The 22,027-nt window shown below is 44.3% G+C and overlaps 1 protein-coding gene across 5 annotated transcripts in view; it reads left to right on the top strand.

Annotated features, from left to right (window-relative positions):
* Positions 1–22,027, top strand: part of SCHIP1 (schwannomin interacting protein 1) — a 200,360-nt gene that overhangs the window by 37,409 nt on the left and 140,924 nt on the right. For 2 of the 5 annotated variants that reach the window (XM_072618613.1, XM_072618614.1), the window contains exon 2: positions 7,424–8,224. In XM_072618613.1, coding sequence (XP_072474714.1) covers positions 7,424–8,224 — 801 coding nt within the window. Of the gene's footprint in view, positions 1–6,211; positions 6,302–6,348; positions 6,456–7,100; positions 7,167–7,423; positions 8,225–22,027 lie in introns of those variants that run through there. The other 3 variants (XM_072618615.1, XM_072618616.1, XM_072618617.1) reach the window with 3 other exon arrangements.

Below are 22,027 nucleotides of genomic sequence, written 5' to 3'. Positions count from 1 at the left end.
TCTCCAGCTCATTTTACAGATGAAAAAACTGAGGCAAACAGGATTAAGTGACTTGCCCAGGGCCACACAGCTAGGAAGTGTCTGAGGCTGAATTTGAATTCAGGTCTTCCTAACTCCAGACCTGGCGCTTTAACCACTGTGCCACCTAGCTGCCTTTCTAATTCAGTTCCCTATTAAAGCAAAACAGTCCGTCTCTCAGTTCCATGATGACTCAATTTTTTAATGTTTCATTTATTCAGGGGTTACGTGAAGTTAAGAATATACAGACTGTATGACCCCGGAAAGTCATTTAACCTCTAAGTGTCCCCCAGGGCAGCTTTAAGATTACTAGTCAGAATAGTTGCTCATAAATTTTGGCTGAAGAAGTTTCTTTAATCCTAACTGATTAAAACTGCTAAATCACTGGTCTAGACCAAAAAAAACCAAAAAACAAAAAACCTGACCATGCTTTTTTCCTAGAGTAGTCCTTTCCAGATATGCCCGATTTCAGCTCATACAGTGGATCTCCTAACAAAAGAAAATCCTTAATCAAAACCAATCTGTGACAGAATGTGCACTATTCAGTACCCATAGGTCCCCTAGTCTTTCATCTCTTCAAAAAAAAGAAAAAAAAAAGACAGAGAGAAGCTACATCTCTTTAATCCTCCTTAGGACCAAGATCAGTTATTCCACTTATCCAGTTGGGGCTGTATGTTATTATAGTTGTTGCATAGCTTTTTTTTCTTCATTTCTATTTTTCTTCTCTTTGCTTCAGTTCCTATTAGTTTTCTCATGTTTCATAGAATCTCTCTTATTCTTTGAAAAGCCTATGATATAAATTATCTTTATATTCCATAATTTTCTTATCCATCCCCCAGTCAGAGGGTGCCAATCCCCTCGATTTACAAATAAGGAAATGGAAGTCTCTCATACTGGCTACATCACCCTGGACAAGTCATTCAACCTTTGCTTGCCTCGGTTTCTTCATCTGTCAAATAAGAAGGTTGCAGTGAGTGGTCTCTAAGGTCCTTTCCAATTCTAATCTATGATTCTACAAGGCAGTATTTATTAAGGGCTTACTGTGTGCCAGGGATATAAGAAAAGGCAAAAGGCAGCCCCTACCTTCAAGGAGGTTCTATTCTAATGGAGAAGACAAGTAAACAATTATGTACCTACAGATATATGAGGAAGTTATCTCAGAGGTCAGGGTCCAAAGGCACTAACTGCCTCGGGGCGCCTTGTGCTAAAGGTAGGATTTGAGCTGGTCTTGAAAAGAAAGTCTCGAAACTATTTAGTAACAAAACTAGGACTGGGATCTAAGCCCCCAATCCATTCCATCGCCTTCTTCTTTGTACCAAGCTGTGGTTGGTTAGGCAGGACACTGAGGGACCCAAGGGACCTTTGCTTCGCACAATTAAATTATTAGCTTGGGGAATGGTACTGCACTTAAATTGGTAAAGGAGGTGAAATGTGTGTGTGTGTGTATGTGTGTGTGTGTGTGTGTGTGTGTGTGTGTGTAAAAGAGGTAGAGAGAGAGGTGGAGAGAGAGAGGGGAGAGAGAGAGTACTCTTGTCAGCTCTCTCCTTTTCCCTTTGCAAAAATAAAATATGCCTCAGTGCATAGCCTGAGGCCAGAGAATTTCTTTGGATGGGAGTTGGGAAAAGGGGGCCATTTTCTGAAATGTTTACCTGTAATCTTGAGGGCCTGCAGATTTAGGATTAGTTTTCACTAGTTAATAGACATAGGAAGGTCCCCTGGAGAGGGCACCAGATCTGGTCAAAGGATTCCAGATCAAATGTAGGCTCTGCCTTTCACTGCTTGTGTGATGCCCAGCAAATCTTAACCTCACTAGACTAAGATTCTTTGTATGTTTCCAAAAGCTGGATTTCTGGGACTCCATTCTTGTAAAATACTTTCTAAATTTAGCCTCTCTACCCCGATGTTTATAAACACCTGCTACGTGCTAGGTACCATGTGCTAGGTGCTGGGGATACAAAACTCCAAATAACCCCGTTAGATTCCAACATAAGTATGTTAAATCATCCTTATTTAATTCCTCCCTCTGAGGGGTCAGGCAGCAAATAAAGGTCCCAAAATCACTTAGGTAAAAGTTAGAAGAAAAAGAAATCCTCAGTGTAAGCATGTAAGCTCTACATCCCCATTTAGCTCATATTTCTGTCTCTGTCTCTGTCTCTGTCTCTGTCTCTGTCTCTCTGTCTCTCTCTCTCTCTCTCTCTCTCTCTCTCTCTCTCTTTCTCTCTCTCATTCTCTCTCCTCTCTCTTTTCTCTCTCTCACTCTCTCTTTCTTTCTCTCTTTTTCATTTTCCTTCTTCCTCTCTCTCTCTCTTCTTACCCTCCTTTTTCTCCCCCCCTCCTCTTTCTCTCCTTCTTTCTCTAATCCCCTTCACATCTGGGAGGGGCCAGAGTTTCTAGTGCAAAGGTAAGTTGATTGCTGGCAAGAGACTGGATCTGGGAGGGAAAGTGGGCCAGTAGGCCCCCTGGGAGACGAAGGTGAAATTGGGGACAAGTTCAGCCTATCTAGAATGTCTGAGCCCTCTGAAATAATTCAACAGTACTGATAATTCAAAAGTTGTTCCTGTTGGATTTAGCAGTATCTTATAAATCACCCTTCCCCCACTCCATCCCCAGTAGAGTTATTTTCCCAACTATGTAATCCTTTGATTGGTTGCCTTGTTAGCTGAATGTTTACCATGTGGGAAAAGACATCAAGCAGCCAGGTATGTAAATGACCTGACCAATATTTTATCCATTCAATTGAACAAGCATTTGTGGTCTCTGGCACATGCCAGGTGCTGTCAAAGTATGACAAAAACAAAACAATCCCTGTCCTGAGGGATCTTACATTCTATCAAGGAGGGAAAACACATACACAGCAAAGTAAATGGGAAATACCTCCGAAGTAGATTTTTAGGGAGGACACTGATATATTGAGAAATGAGGAAAGGCTGTAGGAGGTGGCCTTTTGATGATGAGAAGGCTGTCAGAGTGGGAGTCAGAGGGTTAGGGTTGTTCTGTGTCATTTTGTTTTAAATATTTATTTTGGTAACCCTACATATGGGGAACAGGAGAAGGAGATAGAACAGCAGTAAACCTCACACTTACATAACCCTGCAATGGCTATTATCAACCACAGACATTTTGAAGCACTGTGTACAGGTGTTAGATGTGCCTGTGAAGATATAAAGACAGAAGGGCAAGGCCCTGTCCTCAAAGAGCTTCTATTCCATCCAAGGAGACACCATGTTCATGGTTAGGTAACCCAAATGGGATCATGAAGAGTCAGGCATGACTGAGAAACGATTGAACAACAAATACCCCAAATAAATACAAGGTATTCTGGAGAGGGAGAGAGGAAGGAGGCACTGGCATTTGTGAGGCCCCTCCGGCTTCATGCAGGAGGTGGTTTTGGGAAGAAACTAAAAATTCTTCAAGTTTTCACGGGAATTTACACCCATTACTCTGGGAAGAGAGTACTACAAGTGATATTATCCCCATTTTACAGATGAGGAAACTGACTAGTTATGGCTAATGTCAAGAGGTAGATAAACATAGTCATGTTGATTAGGTCCACCACACTTGATGCCTTCTATATGAGGCAGACCTTGTGCTTAGGGGTGACTGGATTTCATTGGGGTGGGATAGAAAAGGGAAGGAGGGCCTCGGGGTGAAAAATGGGCCCAAAGTACTTTCTCTGAACTTAATCAGGCTTTGTTTATCTTTGTGCCTGCAGGACTTTTAGAGCCCTAAGAGTGGCAGTGCTGGGCTTGAAAGACAGTTATTTCATTCGAGGACTGACTAGTGACTCTGCTAGCTCAGGCCTTTAATAGGGTGTTAAACTCAATAGTTGCTGTGGTATGATCGGCCGGCAGTCAGTTGACACCAGGCTCAACAATTTGACAAAATCAAGCCCCGTTAATATCATGAGCCAAGCCATTTTATGGAAACCACCGTAAAAGAGCCACATTAAAGTAATAATGAGTTATTCTGTTTTTAAAGAGTGCTTAAGCAAGCTATTTTACAAGACCCAGACATTAGGAAAGTTAATGGTCAACTCTATCTTCCCTAGCAGAGACTTAGCCCAAAGAAGGAAAGACCTCTCGCTTCCCAGAAATCTTTAAAAACAATGGCTCCTCAAGCAAAAAATGTAAATGCAGCAACCCCTCCCCTTTAAAGAATTCCAAATATTTCCTCATTCCTACTCATCCAAAGACTCTTCGGCCATCTAAAGGAGAGTTGGTTTAGCTGAGCCAGACTGGATCCAACACCTTGAGAAAAATCGATTGCTCTCAATTTAGCACTGTGGCAAAACGCTTTTACCAGCATCTTTGCAAGCTAAGTGGCAGTTTTCAAAATCACTTATCTGCCGCTTGCAGACTGAGGGTACTTCCTAGGCTGAGATTATTGGGTATTTCCAAAGTTAGATTGTGGTGACTCCTTCCCTGAAAATATACTTAGCCTTAAACCTTCCAGCCTGAATGAAATAACCCTGAAAACAAAACTGGAAAGGGCCTCATTTATTCATTCAGTCAACAAGTATTTATTAAGAGGCTACTGTTGGCAAGTATTGTGTTTGTTCTAGCGACAGGGAATGAAAAAATAAAAAATAAGACAATCTGTCTTCTCAAAGACATCAGTTGTAATAACCAATATCTATATGGTGATTGTTTTTTAAGTTTTGCAAAGTAGTTTACAAACAAGAGCTCATTTAAGCTTTGAAGTAACCCTATGAAGTGAGGGCAGGGGCGGGGGTTGTCCTTTTTATACAGATGAGAAAACTAGTGGTATCTCCTATTTAAGGCCTGTGAGAGCTGGAGGGATCTCATAGGTCATCTCATCCAATTCCCGCATTTTACACATGAAGCCCAAGGTAAATGGCAGAGCTGGATTGCACCTCAGGTTCTATGAGTCCAACCTCAGGGGCAAAGCTCAGTACTACCAGCCCATGGTCACAGAATTGGCAGTGCCAGCGATAAGACTGGCACCCATATCTTCCCAATATCTGGTCAAACACTCTATCCAACTCTCTACAGGACTTCCGTTAAATCCTGTGCCACTTTTCATGACCCTATTTAGGCAAATTTTGGCAAAGATACTGGAGTGATACTACAATTCATTTTCCAGATAAGGAAAGTGAGGCAAACAGGGTTAAGTGATTTGCGGAGGATCACACAGCTAGTAAGTGTCCGAGGCCAAATCTGAACTCGTCTTTGTGACTCCAGGCTCGGCACTCTATCAGCTGCCCACAGGGCAGAGATACACGATTACAAAGTAACGCCAAGTAGTTTCCAGAGACAGAGACCACTAACAGCTGGGAGAAGTCAAAGAAAAGGCCTTCCCATCGGAAGGGACACTGGATCTGGTCTTCGAAGGCCAAAGAGGTTCTCAGAAGCAGAGGTGAGGAGAGAGTGTTTTTGAGACTAGAGGCTAGGCGGTGCAAAGGTATGGAGGCAGATGGAATGTTGTGTACCAGGACCAAGCCTGCACCCTTCTTTCCTCCCAGAAGTTAAGTATTCCCCGACATGGGAGGCAGAGAAGGAAAGCTCCACCCAGCAACAGGTTCGGCACTTGAACTTTGAAAGGGGATGGGGGGTGGGGGAGGACTGGAGGGAAGCAAAGCAGGGAGAGGAAGCTGCCAGGAGGTTGGTGGGTGGGAGGGGAAATGATGGTGAACACGGAGCGCACGTCATCCGGGTTCCCAAACGGGAGCTTCCAACATGGGGTCACTCGGGGACTTCAGGAGACTTCCGTTTGGGGAGATTCCTGGCACCAACCCAGGGCCAGTGGAAGGAGCATTTCGAGGGCCAGATGCTGTAGGGGCAAGCTGAAGTCCTCGGTTGGGACCATAGCCAGGGATCAAACGAGTCTCTGGCTCCGGTGCCCGGAGACTGCATGGGCCAAGAACCGTGAGGTTCGCGCGGGTCTCGAGCTAGGGCCCCACTCTCCCTCCCACAGTGCGTGTGTGTACGCCTGTGTGCCTCTGCCTGCCTGCAGATGTGTGGCATCCCTACACTGGCTGACACTTGGAGACCCAGGCAGGGAACCCTGGCCACCGAGAGGGAAGTCCAGTGATGCTGAGGGGCTCTTCCCCAAGGTGCCACCTCTCCCCGCCCCCTTTCTCTCTCTCTCCCCGCCCAGGGGTCAGGCTCAAGGCCCCAGCCCGGCCCGGCCCCGGAATCTCTCTGCCGAGCTCCCCACCCCTATCCCAGCTGCAGCGAAAACCGGGAGGAGCGGACTGCGTGCCTGAAACGCCCAGGCCCCGATCTGGGCATGCTCTGTAGTCGGGACGGGTCCTGGGTCCCCAGTAAGAAGCTATCTCTCCGTGGCGGTGCCGGTGCCTTGGCTTCTCCGCTGGCCAGGAGCCGGCTCAGGGCGGGGGCACCCGAGGCTGGCGGGGCTGGAGGGAGGAGGAGGGAGAGCCGGGAACCCGGGCTGGCCACGAGGCGGAGCCGAGCCCGGTGAGAGGCGAATGAGCCCCGGCCCCAGCCTAGTCCCAGCCCCAGCCTGGTCCCAGCCCGAGCGGGCAGATACCTCCTGCGCCCGGGCTGGCCTGGGAGCTGGGGGTGCAGACACAGACTGGTGACGGGGCGGGGTGGGGGAGGAAAGAGGAAGGCGGGACCAATCCCCCCGCGTGCCGCTTTCTCTCGCCGAAAGTCGCGATCGTAGTTGTTCGTGCACACTGACCCGCCCCCCACACCCCAGTTTGCCTTGGGGAGCCGGGAGGAGACGAGAAAAGAATGGGGCTGCGGTAGCAAGCGCTAAAATACCAAACTAGTGGCTGGCCCGCGGCTCGTGCCCGTACCCCCTCTCCTCCAAGACCATGTGAAAGTGCTGGATCCAGAAAGCTTGGGTCTGGGGGTGCGTTTCTTAGAGGAGGGGTGGCAGAGAAGCTCCAATCGGGAAACTGTGAGAAGCAGCTCCCCTCTCCCGCTCCCCTCTCCCTCTTCATTAAAAGTCTCCGAGAGTCACCCTCCTCAGTCTCTCTCTGGTCCCCAGGAAGGACTAGCAGGGGGCGGGGCGGGATGGGGGGGGGGGGGGGAAGTACCGGGTGGGGTGAGAAAGGAAACCCCGACGCCTCTGCCCTCAGCCTAGGGGCCCACTTTCCAAGTGTAGTCCTGGGAGGCGGGGAAGCGGACTCGGGTTTGCTCCGGTCTCCTCCAGGCCCCGAGGTCGGGGGTAGGGGGTGGGTGGGACAGGGGAGGAGGAGACTTGATTTCCCCGGACCGGCAGCAACAGCAGCCGCCTTGCAGCCAGCCGGCCGACAGGAGGGAGTCTCTCTCCCAGTGCATGCCCGGCTTGGTGGCTTGTTTTGCCCCAGTCTTTCTTTCTCCTCACTGTGTCTCCTGCTCACTGTGTCTCCTGCTCACTGTGTCTCCTGCTCACTGTGTCTCCTTCTCACTGTTTCTCCTTCTCTGCTCCCGCCCAGGATTCCCGAGAGGATGGGATGGATTTAGCCAGTGACGCTTGCAGCAGCAGCCGCTCCAGCTCACGGTCCAACTCCAGCAAAGTGACCCCGTGCTCCGAGTGCAAATCCTCCTCCTCGCCCTCCTCTTCCTCCTCCCCAGGTAGCCTGGACTTGGTGGCGGCCCTGGAGGACTATGAGGAGGAGGAGGGTTTCCAGGTCTATCAGAAGAAGGTGATTGATGAGTGGGAAGAGGAAGAGGAGGACGAGGAGGAGGAGGAGGAGGAAGAGGAGGATACCGAAGACCAAGGGTACAGGGAGTACGGCCAGCCCGCCGGGCACGACCGCTATGAAAAGCCGGCCAACGGGAGGAGTTGCGCGAAGGAGCTGGGGGGGGTGAAGCCCCCCACCTCCATCAAGAGCACCGTCAGCAACCCCCCCACCCGCGGCTGCGGCGGCGGCACCGGCACTGGCGCCCGGAGCACCGTCATGCCGCCCCCGGTCCCCAATGGCAACCTCCATCCCCCTCCGGACCTCAGGCACAACGGCAACGTGGTGGTGGCCGATCGGCCGCTGACAGGACACCGGGGAGGCCACCCCAACCCCCTGCAGAAAGGCCGGCCTGCGGGGGGGAGGCCGGGCGGCCCGGGCCCGGGGCCCGCGGGGCTCCTCCCGCTTCACCCCTTGGAGAGTGGGACTTGTCTCAAGGAGGAGCCTCAGCTCCCCACTATGGACTGGGAGGCTTTAGAAAGGCATCTCGCCGGCTTACAGTTTCAGGAACAGGAGGGGCGCAACCAAAGCCAAGGGAAACCAAACTCCACCTCGGTAAGTTGCTTGGTTTTCCTTAATATATACTGTGTGCGGGGAGAGAGAGCCAGAATCTTGGCCCATTCATTCTGTGGCCCTCCCCCATTCCCTCCCATCCTTTGCTCACTCTCTGTAGACTAAGCTGTCTGGCTTTTCAGGAGGGGAGGCGGGGTGGGGAGAAGGGAAGGAGAGAAACGGACAGAGAGGGAGGGCCACGCAAAGTCTTGCATTCATGGAAGCAGCGACTCATCCCCCTGGTATGGACTTTCACAGACGAGAGCGGTGCTACCCGGTGGGGTGAGTCACCCGGGCGATGCTTGGCACCCAGACCCAGCGGCTCAAGGGAAGACTTCAGGCGGCGGGAGTTGACGCCGCCGGAGTCCCTGAGATGCAGCTGTTGGGTGGTGGTGGGGTTTTGCTCCCCGTTCTGAGGGGGACACCCCCACCAGTGCCCCGAAGCTAGCAGGAAGGCACCTCGCCCTTCTCCTGTGTGCTCAGTAGTTGGACTGTTCTCTCGCATCCGCAGGGACTTGGGGCTTTCCTGAAATCGACGCTATTGTTTGACTGGGAGACCGGGCGAAATTGACCTGCCCTGGCTTCCGTTTCCTTTCAGGGTGCCTACCTCCCCGTCGTGAAAACGGGGCCACCTCCAGAGCTTCTCAAAGGCAACTGCCTTCAATTCAAGAAACCCCGACAAGGGGGAGGAGTATGGGGAGGAAAGAGGAGGAGGGACAGGAGAGGGCTGCTATGTGAGCATCTGTAATAGGAATCCTGGACAGGTTAGCACATGTCCCAGATGAGAGGACAGATATCTTCTTCTTTAAGGAGACTAGGGCTCCCCATTTATCACTGTTTTGAGATATAGCACCAGTTGCAATTTAAAATCATTAATGATGCCCTCCAATGCAACTGAGGGGCAGGGTTTAAATGAGCTTCTCTGTGTGACGGCTGTGAGGAAGCAGCAGAAAATGCTTGCCCTGCAGGTATAATTTTCAGACTCCAGGGCCCTGGGGCTTGTGGAAATTGGGTGCATGCACTTCTGACATCAGGGGTGAGGATCGTAACTGCGTTTCCTGGAAAAAATAGGAACCATTTGTGGGGGGCATCTTTCAACAGGGTTGCTGCTTGCACAAGCTACTGCCTGGACTCCCCAGAGAAGGTGCATATTAAATTAACATAACGTCAAAATGTTTTAATTATAGTTGTTGGGTTTACCACTGCCATTCTCCTCTTTGTGACTTGAAGACATGGAATCTTTCAATCAAAGCCAAATACTCCCACTTGTACTGGGAAAATGGTCCAGCTCTCTCTCTCTCTCTCTCTCTCTCTCTCTCTCTCTCTCTCTCTCTCTCTCTCTCTCTCTCTCTCTCTCTCTTCTCCTTATTCTATTTAGTCCTTTACAGATAAAATATCTCTTCCTAGCCTTTCCTGACAGTGAAGAGACAGCTTTTTATTTACTGTTGTATCCCTGGTGATGACATTTGTGCAATCCGGGGGCACTTGAAATTTTGATATTTAGAAATCCAGGCATCCATCAGCTCGGGGCCTGTGCTTTGATGCCTGTTGACAGTGGGTTTAGTGCTTGTGGAATAAGGCTGTTCACAAGCTGAACTTATGACTAAGGCTGGAGTCCCATAGAGAAGTTGTTCAATATGGTGGCTGTTGCTGAATGGTGTATAGGAAGCAGCTGGGGAAAATGAGAGGAGGTGATTATTGGTGTAGATCTGGAAGAGATTGAGGAGGTCGTATGGTCTCAGGATCACAGAACTAGAGTTGGAAAGAGATTTGGAGACCATCTAGTTTACACCCTTCATTTTACAGGTGAGGAAACTGAGGCCCAGGGACTGGTCCACAGTTTTTCAGGGAGGGAGCATCAGAGACAGAATTGAAATCCAGATCTTCTGATTTAGGAATCAGGACTCTTGCCGCTGTACTGTACTGCCTCTTTTTTCATCTTTCAGGCGTTACCTCTGGAATCTCAGTGGATCATGGGAGCAATCCTCAGACCATTGGGCCATTTTTGAAATGGCATCAATTTTGCCAAAACTTTTTCATTGGAGAGGCAGCATGGGATATCTGAAGAGAGTATTGGTCTGGGAGATGGGGCTTCAAACCCAGTCATTACTACTTAACTGGTGGTAGTATTACTATGGACCCATTACTCAACTTTTCTAAGCTTTAGTCTCTAAGCAAATTCTCTAATTTAATTTAATTCTCTAATTTAATTTTTAAGCAAATTCTCTAAGTTCAAAGAGACTGAATCTCTTCTTATGTCTCTATGTCTTTCTCTCCTCTCCTTCTGTCTCTATCTCTTTCTCTCCTCCCCCTTCTCTGTCTCTTTCTGTCCCTCCATTTGTCTCTGTCTGTCTCTTACACACACACACACACACACACACACACACACACACACACACACACTCTCTCTCTCTCTCTCTCTCTCACCACCAATGCTTATTGAAGGCCCTTGACATATCTAGAGACTGGGTCTGTGACTTCAAAGGTCAAGAGAACTCCCAAGGTGAAAAAATTCCTTCCACCAGTGTAATTTGGCATTTTCCTGCAATTTCTTATTTTAGAGAATTGCCTAAAAGACTGAGTAGTTAAGTGACTTGCCCAGGGTCACACAGCCTGAACGTTTGAGAGGCTGCACGTGAACCCAGGTATTACCGGCTCAGAAGTCAGCTCCAAAAACACTAGGCCATGTTGCCTTTCTTCATAATTGACCAGGTAGTAACCAATTAAAGCTTGAGGTATTGAATAAATAATCTAAATTACATTTTAGCTTGTCAAAGTTGATCTTTTTTAACCACCTAAAATACCATTGGTGGGATGCTTTATGATAGTAGCAAGGAGTTCAACTCAGCAGGAACACCTCAGACATTTGTTCTCACTCTTGGTTGGTTACCAGACAAAGATTTCTGAAAGTAAAGTTCAATATATGTTCTATTGAACCCCAGTTACAAAATACTGCTGGAATCCCAGACCTCTCCCATGACCTCCCAGAATTCCAAATTCACTTGAAATATCATCCTGGCTCCTTCCTATGTGCTCTCCTAAGAACTGTCTTCATGAACTTATCTACCATTTTCTTGCCTCCTTGCCTCCAGCACCACCACATTCTATGGCTTTCTGCTCCTGGATCCAAACATTTTCTTCTTCTAATTGAAGCATTCAGAAAACTCGGGTGGTAATCTGAGATACTGGGGAGAAGGAATGTCAAAAAGAAAAATCTGAACCCAAGGTGCCCGAGATTGCTAGACAGCCCAGTCATATAATCCCATGAATATTTGCATAGGTAGTACAGTAGATAGAGCACTGAATTTGGAGTGAGGAAGACTTGAGTTCAAACCTTGCTCATACATTTACTAGCTATGTGAATTTGGGCAAGTCACTTAATAGCTGTCTGTCTCAGTTTATTTAACCGTAAAATGGGGGTAATAATACCTCACAGTGTTGTTGTGACAATATTTGTGAAGCACTTAGTACAGAACCTTGCACATAGTAGTTCCCTTTCCACTTCCTACAGTGCTTTTGTCTATACATTCTCTGCATGGAACACAAGGATATGGTGCTTGGAGAAATGCATACTGTGATGAAAAGAGCATTAGGTTGGGAATCAGAGGACCCAGGTGCAACGCTTTGCTGATGCTACCTGTGTGACGATGTGGAAGTGACCTCACCTCTCTGGCACTCAGTTTCTTCTGTAAAATATGATTAAATTAAACCATCTCTTTCTGTCACTTGGTGCCACTGTTCAGTTTCATGTCTCTAATACAAAAGTCTCCTTTGAGAGAGTATGCTTTAAAAAAAAAAGTGGAATAGGGTACGGTTGGGGCTGAACTTGGGTGTGGGTGTTTTTGTTTCCATTTTAATAAAGGAATCTGGCTTTGCTGCTTTGTATCTGTCTATTATCTTCTACTGTTAGTCAGTCAAGAGTTAACTGTGAGGAGAGAAACTTGTGAGGGACAAAGGGGTTTTGTAGAAAAGAGAACCAATCATGGTGGAGATGCTTGAGTCAGAAAGGCCTCTGAAGAACAAATGACTTTGTGCTATTTTTTTTTTTTTTTTTTGCTTTAAAAGGGAAGGTATTAATCTAAGCCAGGGGTTCTGAATGCTTTTGTGTTGTGAGCCCTTTTGACAGATGAGTGAAGCCCGCAAGATGCCTTCTCAGAATCATGTTTTCAAATAATTGTAGGAAATGCTAAGTTTCACTTAGAGAAAAAAGTGGGAAAAAAAGATGTAATTTTGTCCCCTTCCTAAGTCCTTTGGGGATCCGTGGACCCCAGGTTAAGAGCCCCTGATTTAAGGAAAAGATGAGTGGAATTAATTCTCTTCTTGAATATTGTATTTAAATTTCCACTTACCCACTGGTACATCACCTTGACATCAATACAAAATATAAGGAATGAAATCCTCAAAATTATTCACATGTTCCTTCAGGCACAAAGATTTTATGAAAATTGCAATTGGTTGTCTTAGCATTTATGTTAGCCACTAACTTTCATTAGTTTTATGTAACCTTAAAGTGTTATATAAATGGGTGTTGTTGTTAATATAATAATCATGCAGTCACAGATCCATCGGAGCATTGGAGTCTCCAAAGAATGATAATAAGTCTAAGCTGAGGGCATTGCTTTAGCACTTGCTTTCCGAATCATCTGAAAATCTCAGAGTTCTTAGAGTTGGGGTAGACATTAGACACTCTCTTATCTAGTCCATCCTATCCCTGAACAGAAAGGATTCACCCTTGTGTCCCAGGACTCCTAAGGACCCTTTCCACCATACTTTGCATTCTGCCTGAAATTTCTACTGAAATCCAGAAAGAGGCAGTTAGGTGCAGTGGACAGCTCCTTGAGCTCAGAGCTTGAAATTCTGGCTAGGAGAGCTTCCGTGGAGTGTGAGCTTCAGGGTTGTTCAGAACTACCACCTTCTCATTTGTAAAGTGGAATCTGAACTATCAATTTTCTGGGGCTATTGTGGTAATCAAAGGAGATAAAGGATAAAGCATTCACAAACAAAAGATCACTCTATTAGGGATGGCAGCTAGCATTGTTAAAATGATTGTCGTTGTTATGTTTGTCCTTCGTTTTATGATTTGGGGGCAGGATATGTGATTTCCAGTGTGGAAGCTCCCTTCTCCAGTACTCATTATACTATAGTTTCAATAGGTGATGAATAGAGGACATCTCAGGAGGAAGGAGGGACGTGAGGAAGTAGAGGTGGGGGAAGGGATCTGAGGAAGTAGGGGCTATATGGGGGCAGAGCTGAGAAAGTGGAGGTGAGGGAGAGAATCTGAGGAGGGAGTATCAGGGAATGGGAACAAAATTCGCATTGATTCACTTGAATTTCTTCTCCAAGATATCAGTGGATCTGTAATCTCATTGCCATGGGTATGCCCTTCCTCAGTGCACATCCCAAGCCATGGCCTCCTTCTCTCATCCTTTGTAGTTCTTGGTCTTATTCTCCTAGCAATACTCCTCAGAAGATCCACCCAATGCTCTGGACACTTTCTGGAAGTCATTGTGGATGAATGTGTGTGTTGTATATGTGTGAGAATGTATGTACACACTAATGTGTATATGTATATAAACACATGTACATATCTGTGTGAATGTTCATACACTTTCATGCATGAATGCAGACATGTGGCTTTTCAAAGATCTTAGTGCAGCTTTAAAGTTAAAGCTCAAACCTGCACTGAGACTTTTAGGACACCCTTTACACACATGTACACACACACACACACACACACATTTTGTTGATATAAGTGTGATGCTCACATTGGCCATCAGCTGTCCCTCAATCTGGCTACATGACCAGTTCTAGCCTTTCTATTCACACTCCCTGGACAATATACTTTACAGCAGTTCTTGCTGGTAGCCCATAACTGGAAATATGAGTGGCTAGTATTCCAAAACTGACAACAATACAACATCCCCAGGAGTCAATCAGTTACCATGCATTTATTAAGCACTTACTATATGCCAGGTACTAGGCTAAACTCTGAAATTCCAAAGAAAGGCAAAAACTAGCCCATGCCTTTAAAGAGCTCATATACCCAAAGAGGGAAAGAACATGAAAATGACAAGGTACATACCAGAGGGAGACTAAATCAAAGGGGATGTCAGAGAGAAAGGCATGAGCATCTGTGGATACTCAGACAGGGCAGAAAGGGAGTCTGTGAAACTGAAAGTCAGAGTTGAAGAGGGAGAGCATTTCAGGCATGGAAAACAGCCAGGGCAAAGTCATGGGGATGGGAAATGGCTGGGTCAAAGTGAATGGAAGGGGCTGTGGTGTAAGAAGACTAGAAGGCAGGAAATACTTTAAATGCCAAATGGAGGACTTGGTATTTGATCTTGGATATAACAAGGAACCACTGCAAGAACTCACTGAATAGGCTGTGGTATGAGGAGACCTATGCTTTAGAAAAATCACCTTGGTATCAAGTGGTGGATGACTTGGAGTGGGGAGAGGCTAGAGGCAGGAAGATCAATGAGAAGGCCAATGCATTAGCCTGGAGACAATGGCCTGAACTAGGGTTGTGGCTGTTATGAGTAGAGACAGGGGGATTATGATGATAAAAATGGCAAGATTTGGCAATAGATTGGATTTGTAGGGTAAAGAGAGTGAAAAGTTGAGGGTGATAAAAAGACTGTGAGCCTAGGGGACTAGCAGGTTGGTGATATTCTTGAGAGTCCTAGGGAATTTTGGAAAGAGGGAAGGGAGAAGTTAGAGGAGAGGGAGAGACAGTAAGTTCTTGGACATATTGAACTTGAAGTGCCTTCAAGACATCCAGTTTGAGAAGTCCAAGAGGCAGTTAGTATAAGATGACTTTAGCTCAGTAGAGAGCCTGGAGCTGGATATATAATAGATCTAGGAATCATCTATATAGAGATGGGAGCTGGAGAGATCACTAAATGAGATAATGTAAAATTAAAAGAGAACAAGTCCCAAGACAGGCCCTTGGGGAATACTCCCAAGTGGGCTAGACCCACTTTGCTGTTGGTGGTGTTGGTGTTGTCTGTCCTTCATTCTTAAAGAGGACCAGTGACATCAGGAGGGTGATCGCTTGACTTGCAAGATATTGGATTTGTGAGGCAGGACTGTGCAGTCATCAGCCTTGTTCTCTCCTCCAAAGTCATTATTGGTCAAGATGAAACTAGCTCAGAACAGCTAAGGAAAACCAACTGTCAGATTTACACAAATCAGGATCCAATTTATTATTTTGTTGGTTGTCCAAACTTAAGAAAGTGATGGAGAAAGTGTTAATAATATAGCTTAAACTTAGTGTTCATGCATACTTTTTTTCCTGACATTTACCAGCATACTCCTAGGAAGCATCCATGGTTAGTGGGTATAACATGAATGAAAAGGCAGCAAAGCAAGCTAAAAAGAGAGAATCTGAAGAGAACTATGTCAGGAAACATGAGAGAAAAGAATGTCCAGGAGGTGACTGTGATCAACAACATCAAACATAGCAGAGAGGTCAAGAATGTTGTTCATGACTGGGGAAAGGGCATTAGACTTGGCCATGAAGAGATGGTAGGTCACTCTGAACAGAACAGCTTCAGTTGAATGAAAGGCTCGAAGCTAAGAGAATATGCTTTTCCAAAGGGAGTTTTGCACCAAGCAGTGGCCTCTTTCAATGGTTGAAAACACCATTCTGACTCAAAGATGCAACCCAGCCCCCTCCCTTCCTTCTATTCAATTCTGAGGCAAACTCATTGTCCATCTCCAGAGGCTGCCTGACACGTATGTGCTAACGAGCTGACTCAGGGCACTAACCACCCAGCTGTACATCAAAGTCTGAATAGTGCCATCCCCCCTGCTGGAAGGGCTTCGGGTACCAGCCTGGCAGTGGGCTGATGGCCTGAGGCGGCCGGTGCCCAGGTCCTCCCTGGAATTTACAAACTTTAAAATGTATTTTATTGAACTTATAATTAAATATATAAGTATAAAATTTAATGCTGATTTAAAGAAACTCTTTAGAAATTAAAAAGAAGAAAATAAATGCCCTGCAGTCTTGTTCTAATGCCGTTCTTAGCTCATTCAACAGGACCTTTTTTATTTTTTAAAGCACAGAAGTGCTATTACTTTCCTTCTTTTGTTACATCTGATCATAAAATCCCTTGGACAAGGTCCAAGGTAGAGTCATCATATATCAAATAATTCCATGTTAGAGCAGGTTGTGGTACAGTGAAACGTGTGTGTGTGTGAATTATATGTCAACAACATATATTTATGTATATGAATTATAAATCAATAACAAGCCAGGTCAGCAAGCTTTGTAAAGCACCTACTATATGTGGGGCACTGTGTGAAGCCAAAGAGAAACAAAGTAAGTCCCTCAAGAAGCTCACAACTGTGCAAACAACTTCACGTACAAGATTGATCCATGGTAAATTGGAGGTAACTTGTATGATACTTAAAGGTGTACATGTTAATTGTAAATTGTTCAGTTTTCAGTGTAAGCATTTATACAAATCAAGGCTTGAGTTATTGTTTCATTGATTATCCAAACTTCAGAAAATGTTGGAGAAAATATTAACAATGTAGTTTAAACTTAAAAGTGTGTTAAGCATATGTTTTTTCTGGACATTTACCTATGCACCTCTAAGCCCATCCCCTTTCTTCCTTCTCAGAAGGTGACCTCATTCAACTCTTTCTTTACTGAGAAAATCGAGACCCTATGACACAAGCATTCTGAATTCTTCTCTACCTTACATCAAAACTTCACTCTGTGTGTGTGTGTGTGTGTGTGTGTGTGTGTGTGTGTGTGTTTTACTCATCCTCTGAGAATGGATGGGAACTTGGGATAATTGACTGTCCTACCTTTGGTGTCATTAATTAATCAATAAACTGCAGGCATTTTTTAAATGTCCACTATGTGCCAGGCACTCTAGTAGGTACTAAAGACTCAAAGACAAAGGTGAAATAATCCCTGCCTTCAAGGTGCTTATATTCTAATAAGAGTTACCTACCAGGCAGCCTGAAGGGGCAGGCACTAGTTCCTGAGGGAGTCAAGGGAGGCCTCATGCAGAAGGAAGCAGTTGGGTTGAATCTTAAGGACAGTAAAGGTTGCTAACGTGAGGAGGTAGTGCATTCCAGGCATGGGGGGATAGACAGTACAAAGTTACAGAGATAAGACACAGAGAGTCATGTATGAGGAATGTCAAGAAGGCTGGTATTGCTGGACCACAGAGTGTGGGGAGGGAGGGAGTGATGTGTAATTAGTCTGGAAAGGCTAATCTTCCAAATACACAATTTTGATCAATCACATCCTTCCCTGCCCAAAAATCTATAAAGGCTTCCTATTATTCATCAAATGAACCTCAAATTTTTAGACTGGCATTCAATGTCACTGCCAGCCTTTCCAGTCAAATTGGTTCTACCAATGTGCCCTTCCATCCTTGAACATATTTACAAGAACGTGCCTCTGTTCATACCATTCCTAAGCTAAGGATGATTTTCCTTCAATGTCTACTTATCAAAATCATAGAATTCATAGAGCTGGCAGAATCCTTAGACATCACCTGATTAAACCCATTGATTTTTCAAACAAGGATTCTAATTTCTAGAAAGGTCAGGACTTTCTTAGAATCAAGCATCTAGTTAGTGATAAAATGAGGACTGGAGCCCAATTTCCTTGAGTTTTCCAAGGCCACTGGACCAAACTGTATCCATCCTTCAAGACCAAATGATACCTGTGCATTTCCTCCATGTGTAGAATACTCTTCCTTCTCACCTCTGCCTCCTGGAAGTGCAATCTGTTCAAGTACTACCTCACACAAGAGACTTCCCCTGTTTTCTCCCAGTTATTAATGTTCTTGGCACCCTGTGATTACTTTCTGTTGAATTTGCTTGTAATTTGTTTTGGGCAGGGTCTAAAAGAAACCAGCCTACTGAGAAGTAAAAATGGAATTAAACTCTTCTTGAATAATGCACCATAGGTGCTGAGAGTTTTTAGACTGAACCTCCCTGTCACTCACCCCACAACCCAGTGTGTTGCTCTCCAGGGATGTTTCCAAGATGTTGAATAACTGAATGAATCAGCTACTTCATCACTGTGTGGGAAGGACATGAAAAATCTCGTGATTTGGTAAAGATAATTGTTGTATGGAGGTAGACTGTGGAGGTAGATGGAGTATTGAGCTTAGCATGGGGAAGACCTGGGTTCACTCTGATCCTAACTATGTGATCCTGGGCACATAAATTTGGGCCACAGGTTTGAGCCAACCTTAGGACTTAGCAAATCCAACCCTTTCATTTTACTTATGATAAGTGAAGTGACTTACTAATTAAGGATCATATAACTAGTATCTGTGCCAGGACTGGAACCCAGGTCTTTTTGACTCCAAATCTAGTGCTCTATCCTCTGGATCATGATGCTTTGTATCTAATGTACCTCCTTCAGGTAGAAAGAGTTTGGAGGTGAAGGGAACTACAGATCCTAAGTTGTCTACATGCAAATCTAGAATGCTAGACTTTAGAGTGTGTCAAAGACTTTTGAAATCACGAAATCCAACACCATCATTTTTCATATGAGGAAAGTAGGCTTAGAGAGCTAAATGACTTATCCAAAGTCACACAATTGAAACCTAAGTAGAAGAGTTGGAAATCACAGTCATCTCATGAATCCAAATGCAATGCTCTTTCCATAGGCACAACATACATTCTCTTAAGTCATTGCAAGATCAGGATTCTGTGACCATATCAAATGGAAGGAACAGGATGCATTAACCTGTTTCACTTCATGAGTGTTTCGTCATATCACTCTTCTACAACTTGAGTGCTGGATTAAGGTGAATTTGAATGCTTTGTTCCACAGAAATTGATCTAAGCCCGAAAGGTACTTGATATTAAATACTATTGTACTTTCCTGGAATTTTCTCCTCCACATCTCTAGTACCTCAGCCCTATCCAACATTTATATGCTGTTTTAAGATTTATAAGGTATTTTACAAATATTTTGTTGGATTCTCAGACAAACTGTGAGAAGTAGGTGCTATTATTATATTCACTTAAAGATGAGAAAACTGAGGTTGAATGATGTCCAGGGTCATATAGCTAGTGTCTAAGGCAGGATTTGAACTTAGCTTTTCCTAACTTCAGGTCTATCCACTGAGCCCCCTAGCAACCAGTGATATCTTTTATTCAAAACCAGCCTAACTAATTTGGACCAGACAGTCACAGAGTGATGGCTACTTTGGCTATAACAACTCTAGAAGACCATCTACTCTGGCATCAACATGCTGGGATCTTCATAGTAGTGGAGAGAATATTCATGGCACTACCATGAAGATAAAGGAAGAGGCTGATGTATTCTGTGCAGGTAGAACTCCTCTACTTTGCAGATACTGGTTTGTTTTGGTTTTTTGAATAAACTGAAGGTTTGTGGGTAAGTCTATCAGCACCATTTTTCCAACACTGTGCTGACGTTGCATCTCTGTGTCACATTTTGATAACTCTTGAATTATTTAATTTTTTTCATTATTATTATATTTGTTATGGTGATCTTTAATGTTATCACTGTCATTGTTTCGGGGCACCACAAACCTTGTCCATATAAGACTGCCTAGCCATTCCTGTTTCTCTCCCTATTTGGGGGCCACAGTATTCCCTGAGAGGCAGCAACACTGAAAGGTCAGTTAATAACCCTACAATGGTCTCTAAGTGTTCAAGTGAAAGGAAGAATCAGTTGATGTGACAAACTTCATTGCTGTCTTATTGTAAGAAGTTGCCACAACCACCCCAGTCTTCAGCAATCACTACCCACATCAGTCAGCATCCATCAACATCTAGGCAAGGCCCTCCACCAGCAAAAAGGGGAGGACTCAGGGAAGCTTCAGGTGATGATTAGCGTTTTTAGCCAAAAAATATTTTTTAAATTAAGGTATGTGTATTGCTTTTTAAAATATACTATTATACACTTAATAGACTACAGTAAAATGTAAATATAACTTTTATATGCAATGGAAAGCAAAAAATTCATATGATTTACTTTAATACTATATTTGCTTTATTGTGGTGATCTGGAACCAACCCAGAAATATCTCCAAGGTGTGCCTGTATATCAATCATTCATTAATCCCTCATTATCCCACAGAGTAATCCCTAGTCTGTGTCAAGCAAGAATTAAACAGTCTTTGTTCTTAAGTTTATATTTTAAAGGGGGTCAGAGACAGGAGAGACCAAGTACAAATACAAATGCATAATAAACAAAGTGTAAATTCAAAGTAGTTAGAAAGGGAGGGTGTTAGCAGTTGGAAGAATGAATGGGATGAAAAAGCATTTCTTAAATGTTTACTGGGAATGCAAATGGAATTTATATCAGTCCTCTTTTCATGAGCCCTCATTTGAATTAGTGGAGACAACCTATAAAAAGAAGTTCAGCTTTTAGTCAAATGAAAAGACCTTGAAATCTCAAGGAAAAATTGATGGGAGAGACAGCAAGGCTCACTGATCCTTGAGTTGTTAATAGGTCAGGTGATAGTGTTGGGTTCCACAAATCATGTGATAAGGTATGGGGATCCTCCATCTTACACAGCCAGAGAATTAAGACCAAGAAAGGCTCTGTGGGTCCATATAATCTTGGCCTTCTCCCTTGCACATAAATACTTAGTTGGTATTGGTTGGTTGACTGGTTGAGTGATATCATTTGCAGCCTCCTTTGGAAAAAGAGATGGGAATGATTTTTGTTTTAGTTTTACCTCTCTTTACTAAAAGTCTTCCTTGATTAGGTCATGGCCCATTAGAATCCATGTAACCAACCCCTAAGAATCTGGAAACCCAGACAAACCAAACCCATGACTGGTCAAAATTGAATTCCCCATAGCTGGAAGCCACCTAGGAGGTCTTCTAGGACAATTGTCCATATTTCACAGGAGAGGAAACTGGCTCACAGAGAAGTGGAGGCAGTTCACCAAAGTCACTCAGCAAAGTTGGAACTTGAACTCAGTTCTCTCAACTTTTAGGCTCTTTCCTCACTGGACCAGCCGATATTGAAGTGGTTTTCTATTTTTCCATTCAGTTGAATATCTGATAAAACCGGAGCTCTTTCAAACTCCATTTAAATGACAAATGAAGACTTAATGAGTTGTGAGTTTTGGGGTTATCCTCTCAGATCTGAAACACATTTCAACTATTTTGTCTCTTGGTTAAAAAAACAGTATCTTATTTTTTCCTTTCCTTTTCAAAATTCCAAAATTTTATTTTTAAAGATTTGTCTTTTTACCTTTCTATAAGCAATGTTGTCTTTAGACCAGTCATTAAAAATTAAACAAAAATATCTAATGAACAAATTGAATTTGTGTATCTACTAGTAGTAGTACCACTTAGCTGTTAACATAATATATATAGTATATTTATGTGTGTACACATATACATGTATATGTATATGTGCATATATACATACATATACATATGTATACTTATATGTGTGTATATGTATGTGTATACATATATATATGAAATGTACCAGACATTGTACTAAACACTTTATTATTATCTCATTTGATCCTCAGACCAACCCTAGAAAGTAAATGCTATTATAATAGCATTATAATCCCCACTTTACAGATGAGGAAACTGAAACAGAGATGATGAATTGCTAGTAAGTGTCTGAGGTCATATTTGAACCCAGGTCTTCTGGACTCTAGACCTGGTTCTCTATCCACTGCACCGTCCTAACTGCCCTATCCTGGCAACTGCTACCTCACTTCCATTGAAAGGATTCTTTTTCCTTTTTTCACCACATTATCAATGTTTAAAAAGTTATTATGAATTTAAGCACCAAAAATGAATTATGTTAATTATACATGT

This window comes from Notamacropus eugenii, chromosome 6 (genome assembly GCF_028372415.1).
Source record: "Notamacropus eugenii isolate mMacEug1 chromosome 6, mMacEug1.pri_v2, whole genome shotgun sequence".
NCBI lineage: Eukaryota > Metazoa > Chordata > Mammalia > Diprotodontia > Macropodidae > Notamacropus > Notamacropus eugenii.
This window is presented reverse-complemented; position numbering and strand designations above follow the sequence as displayed.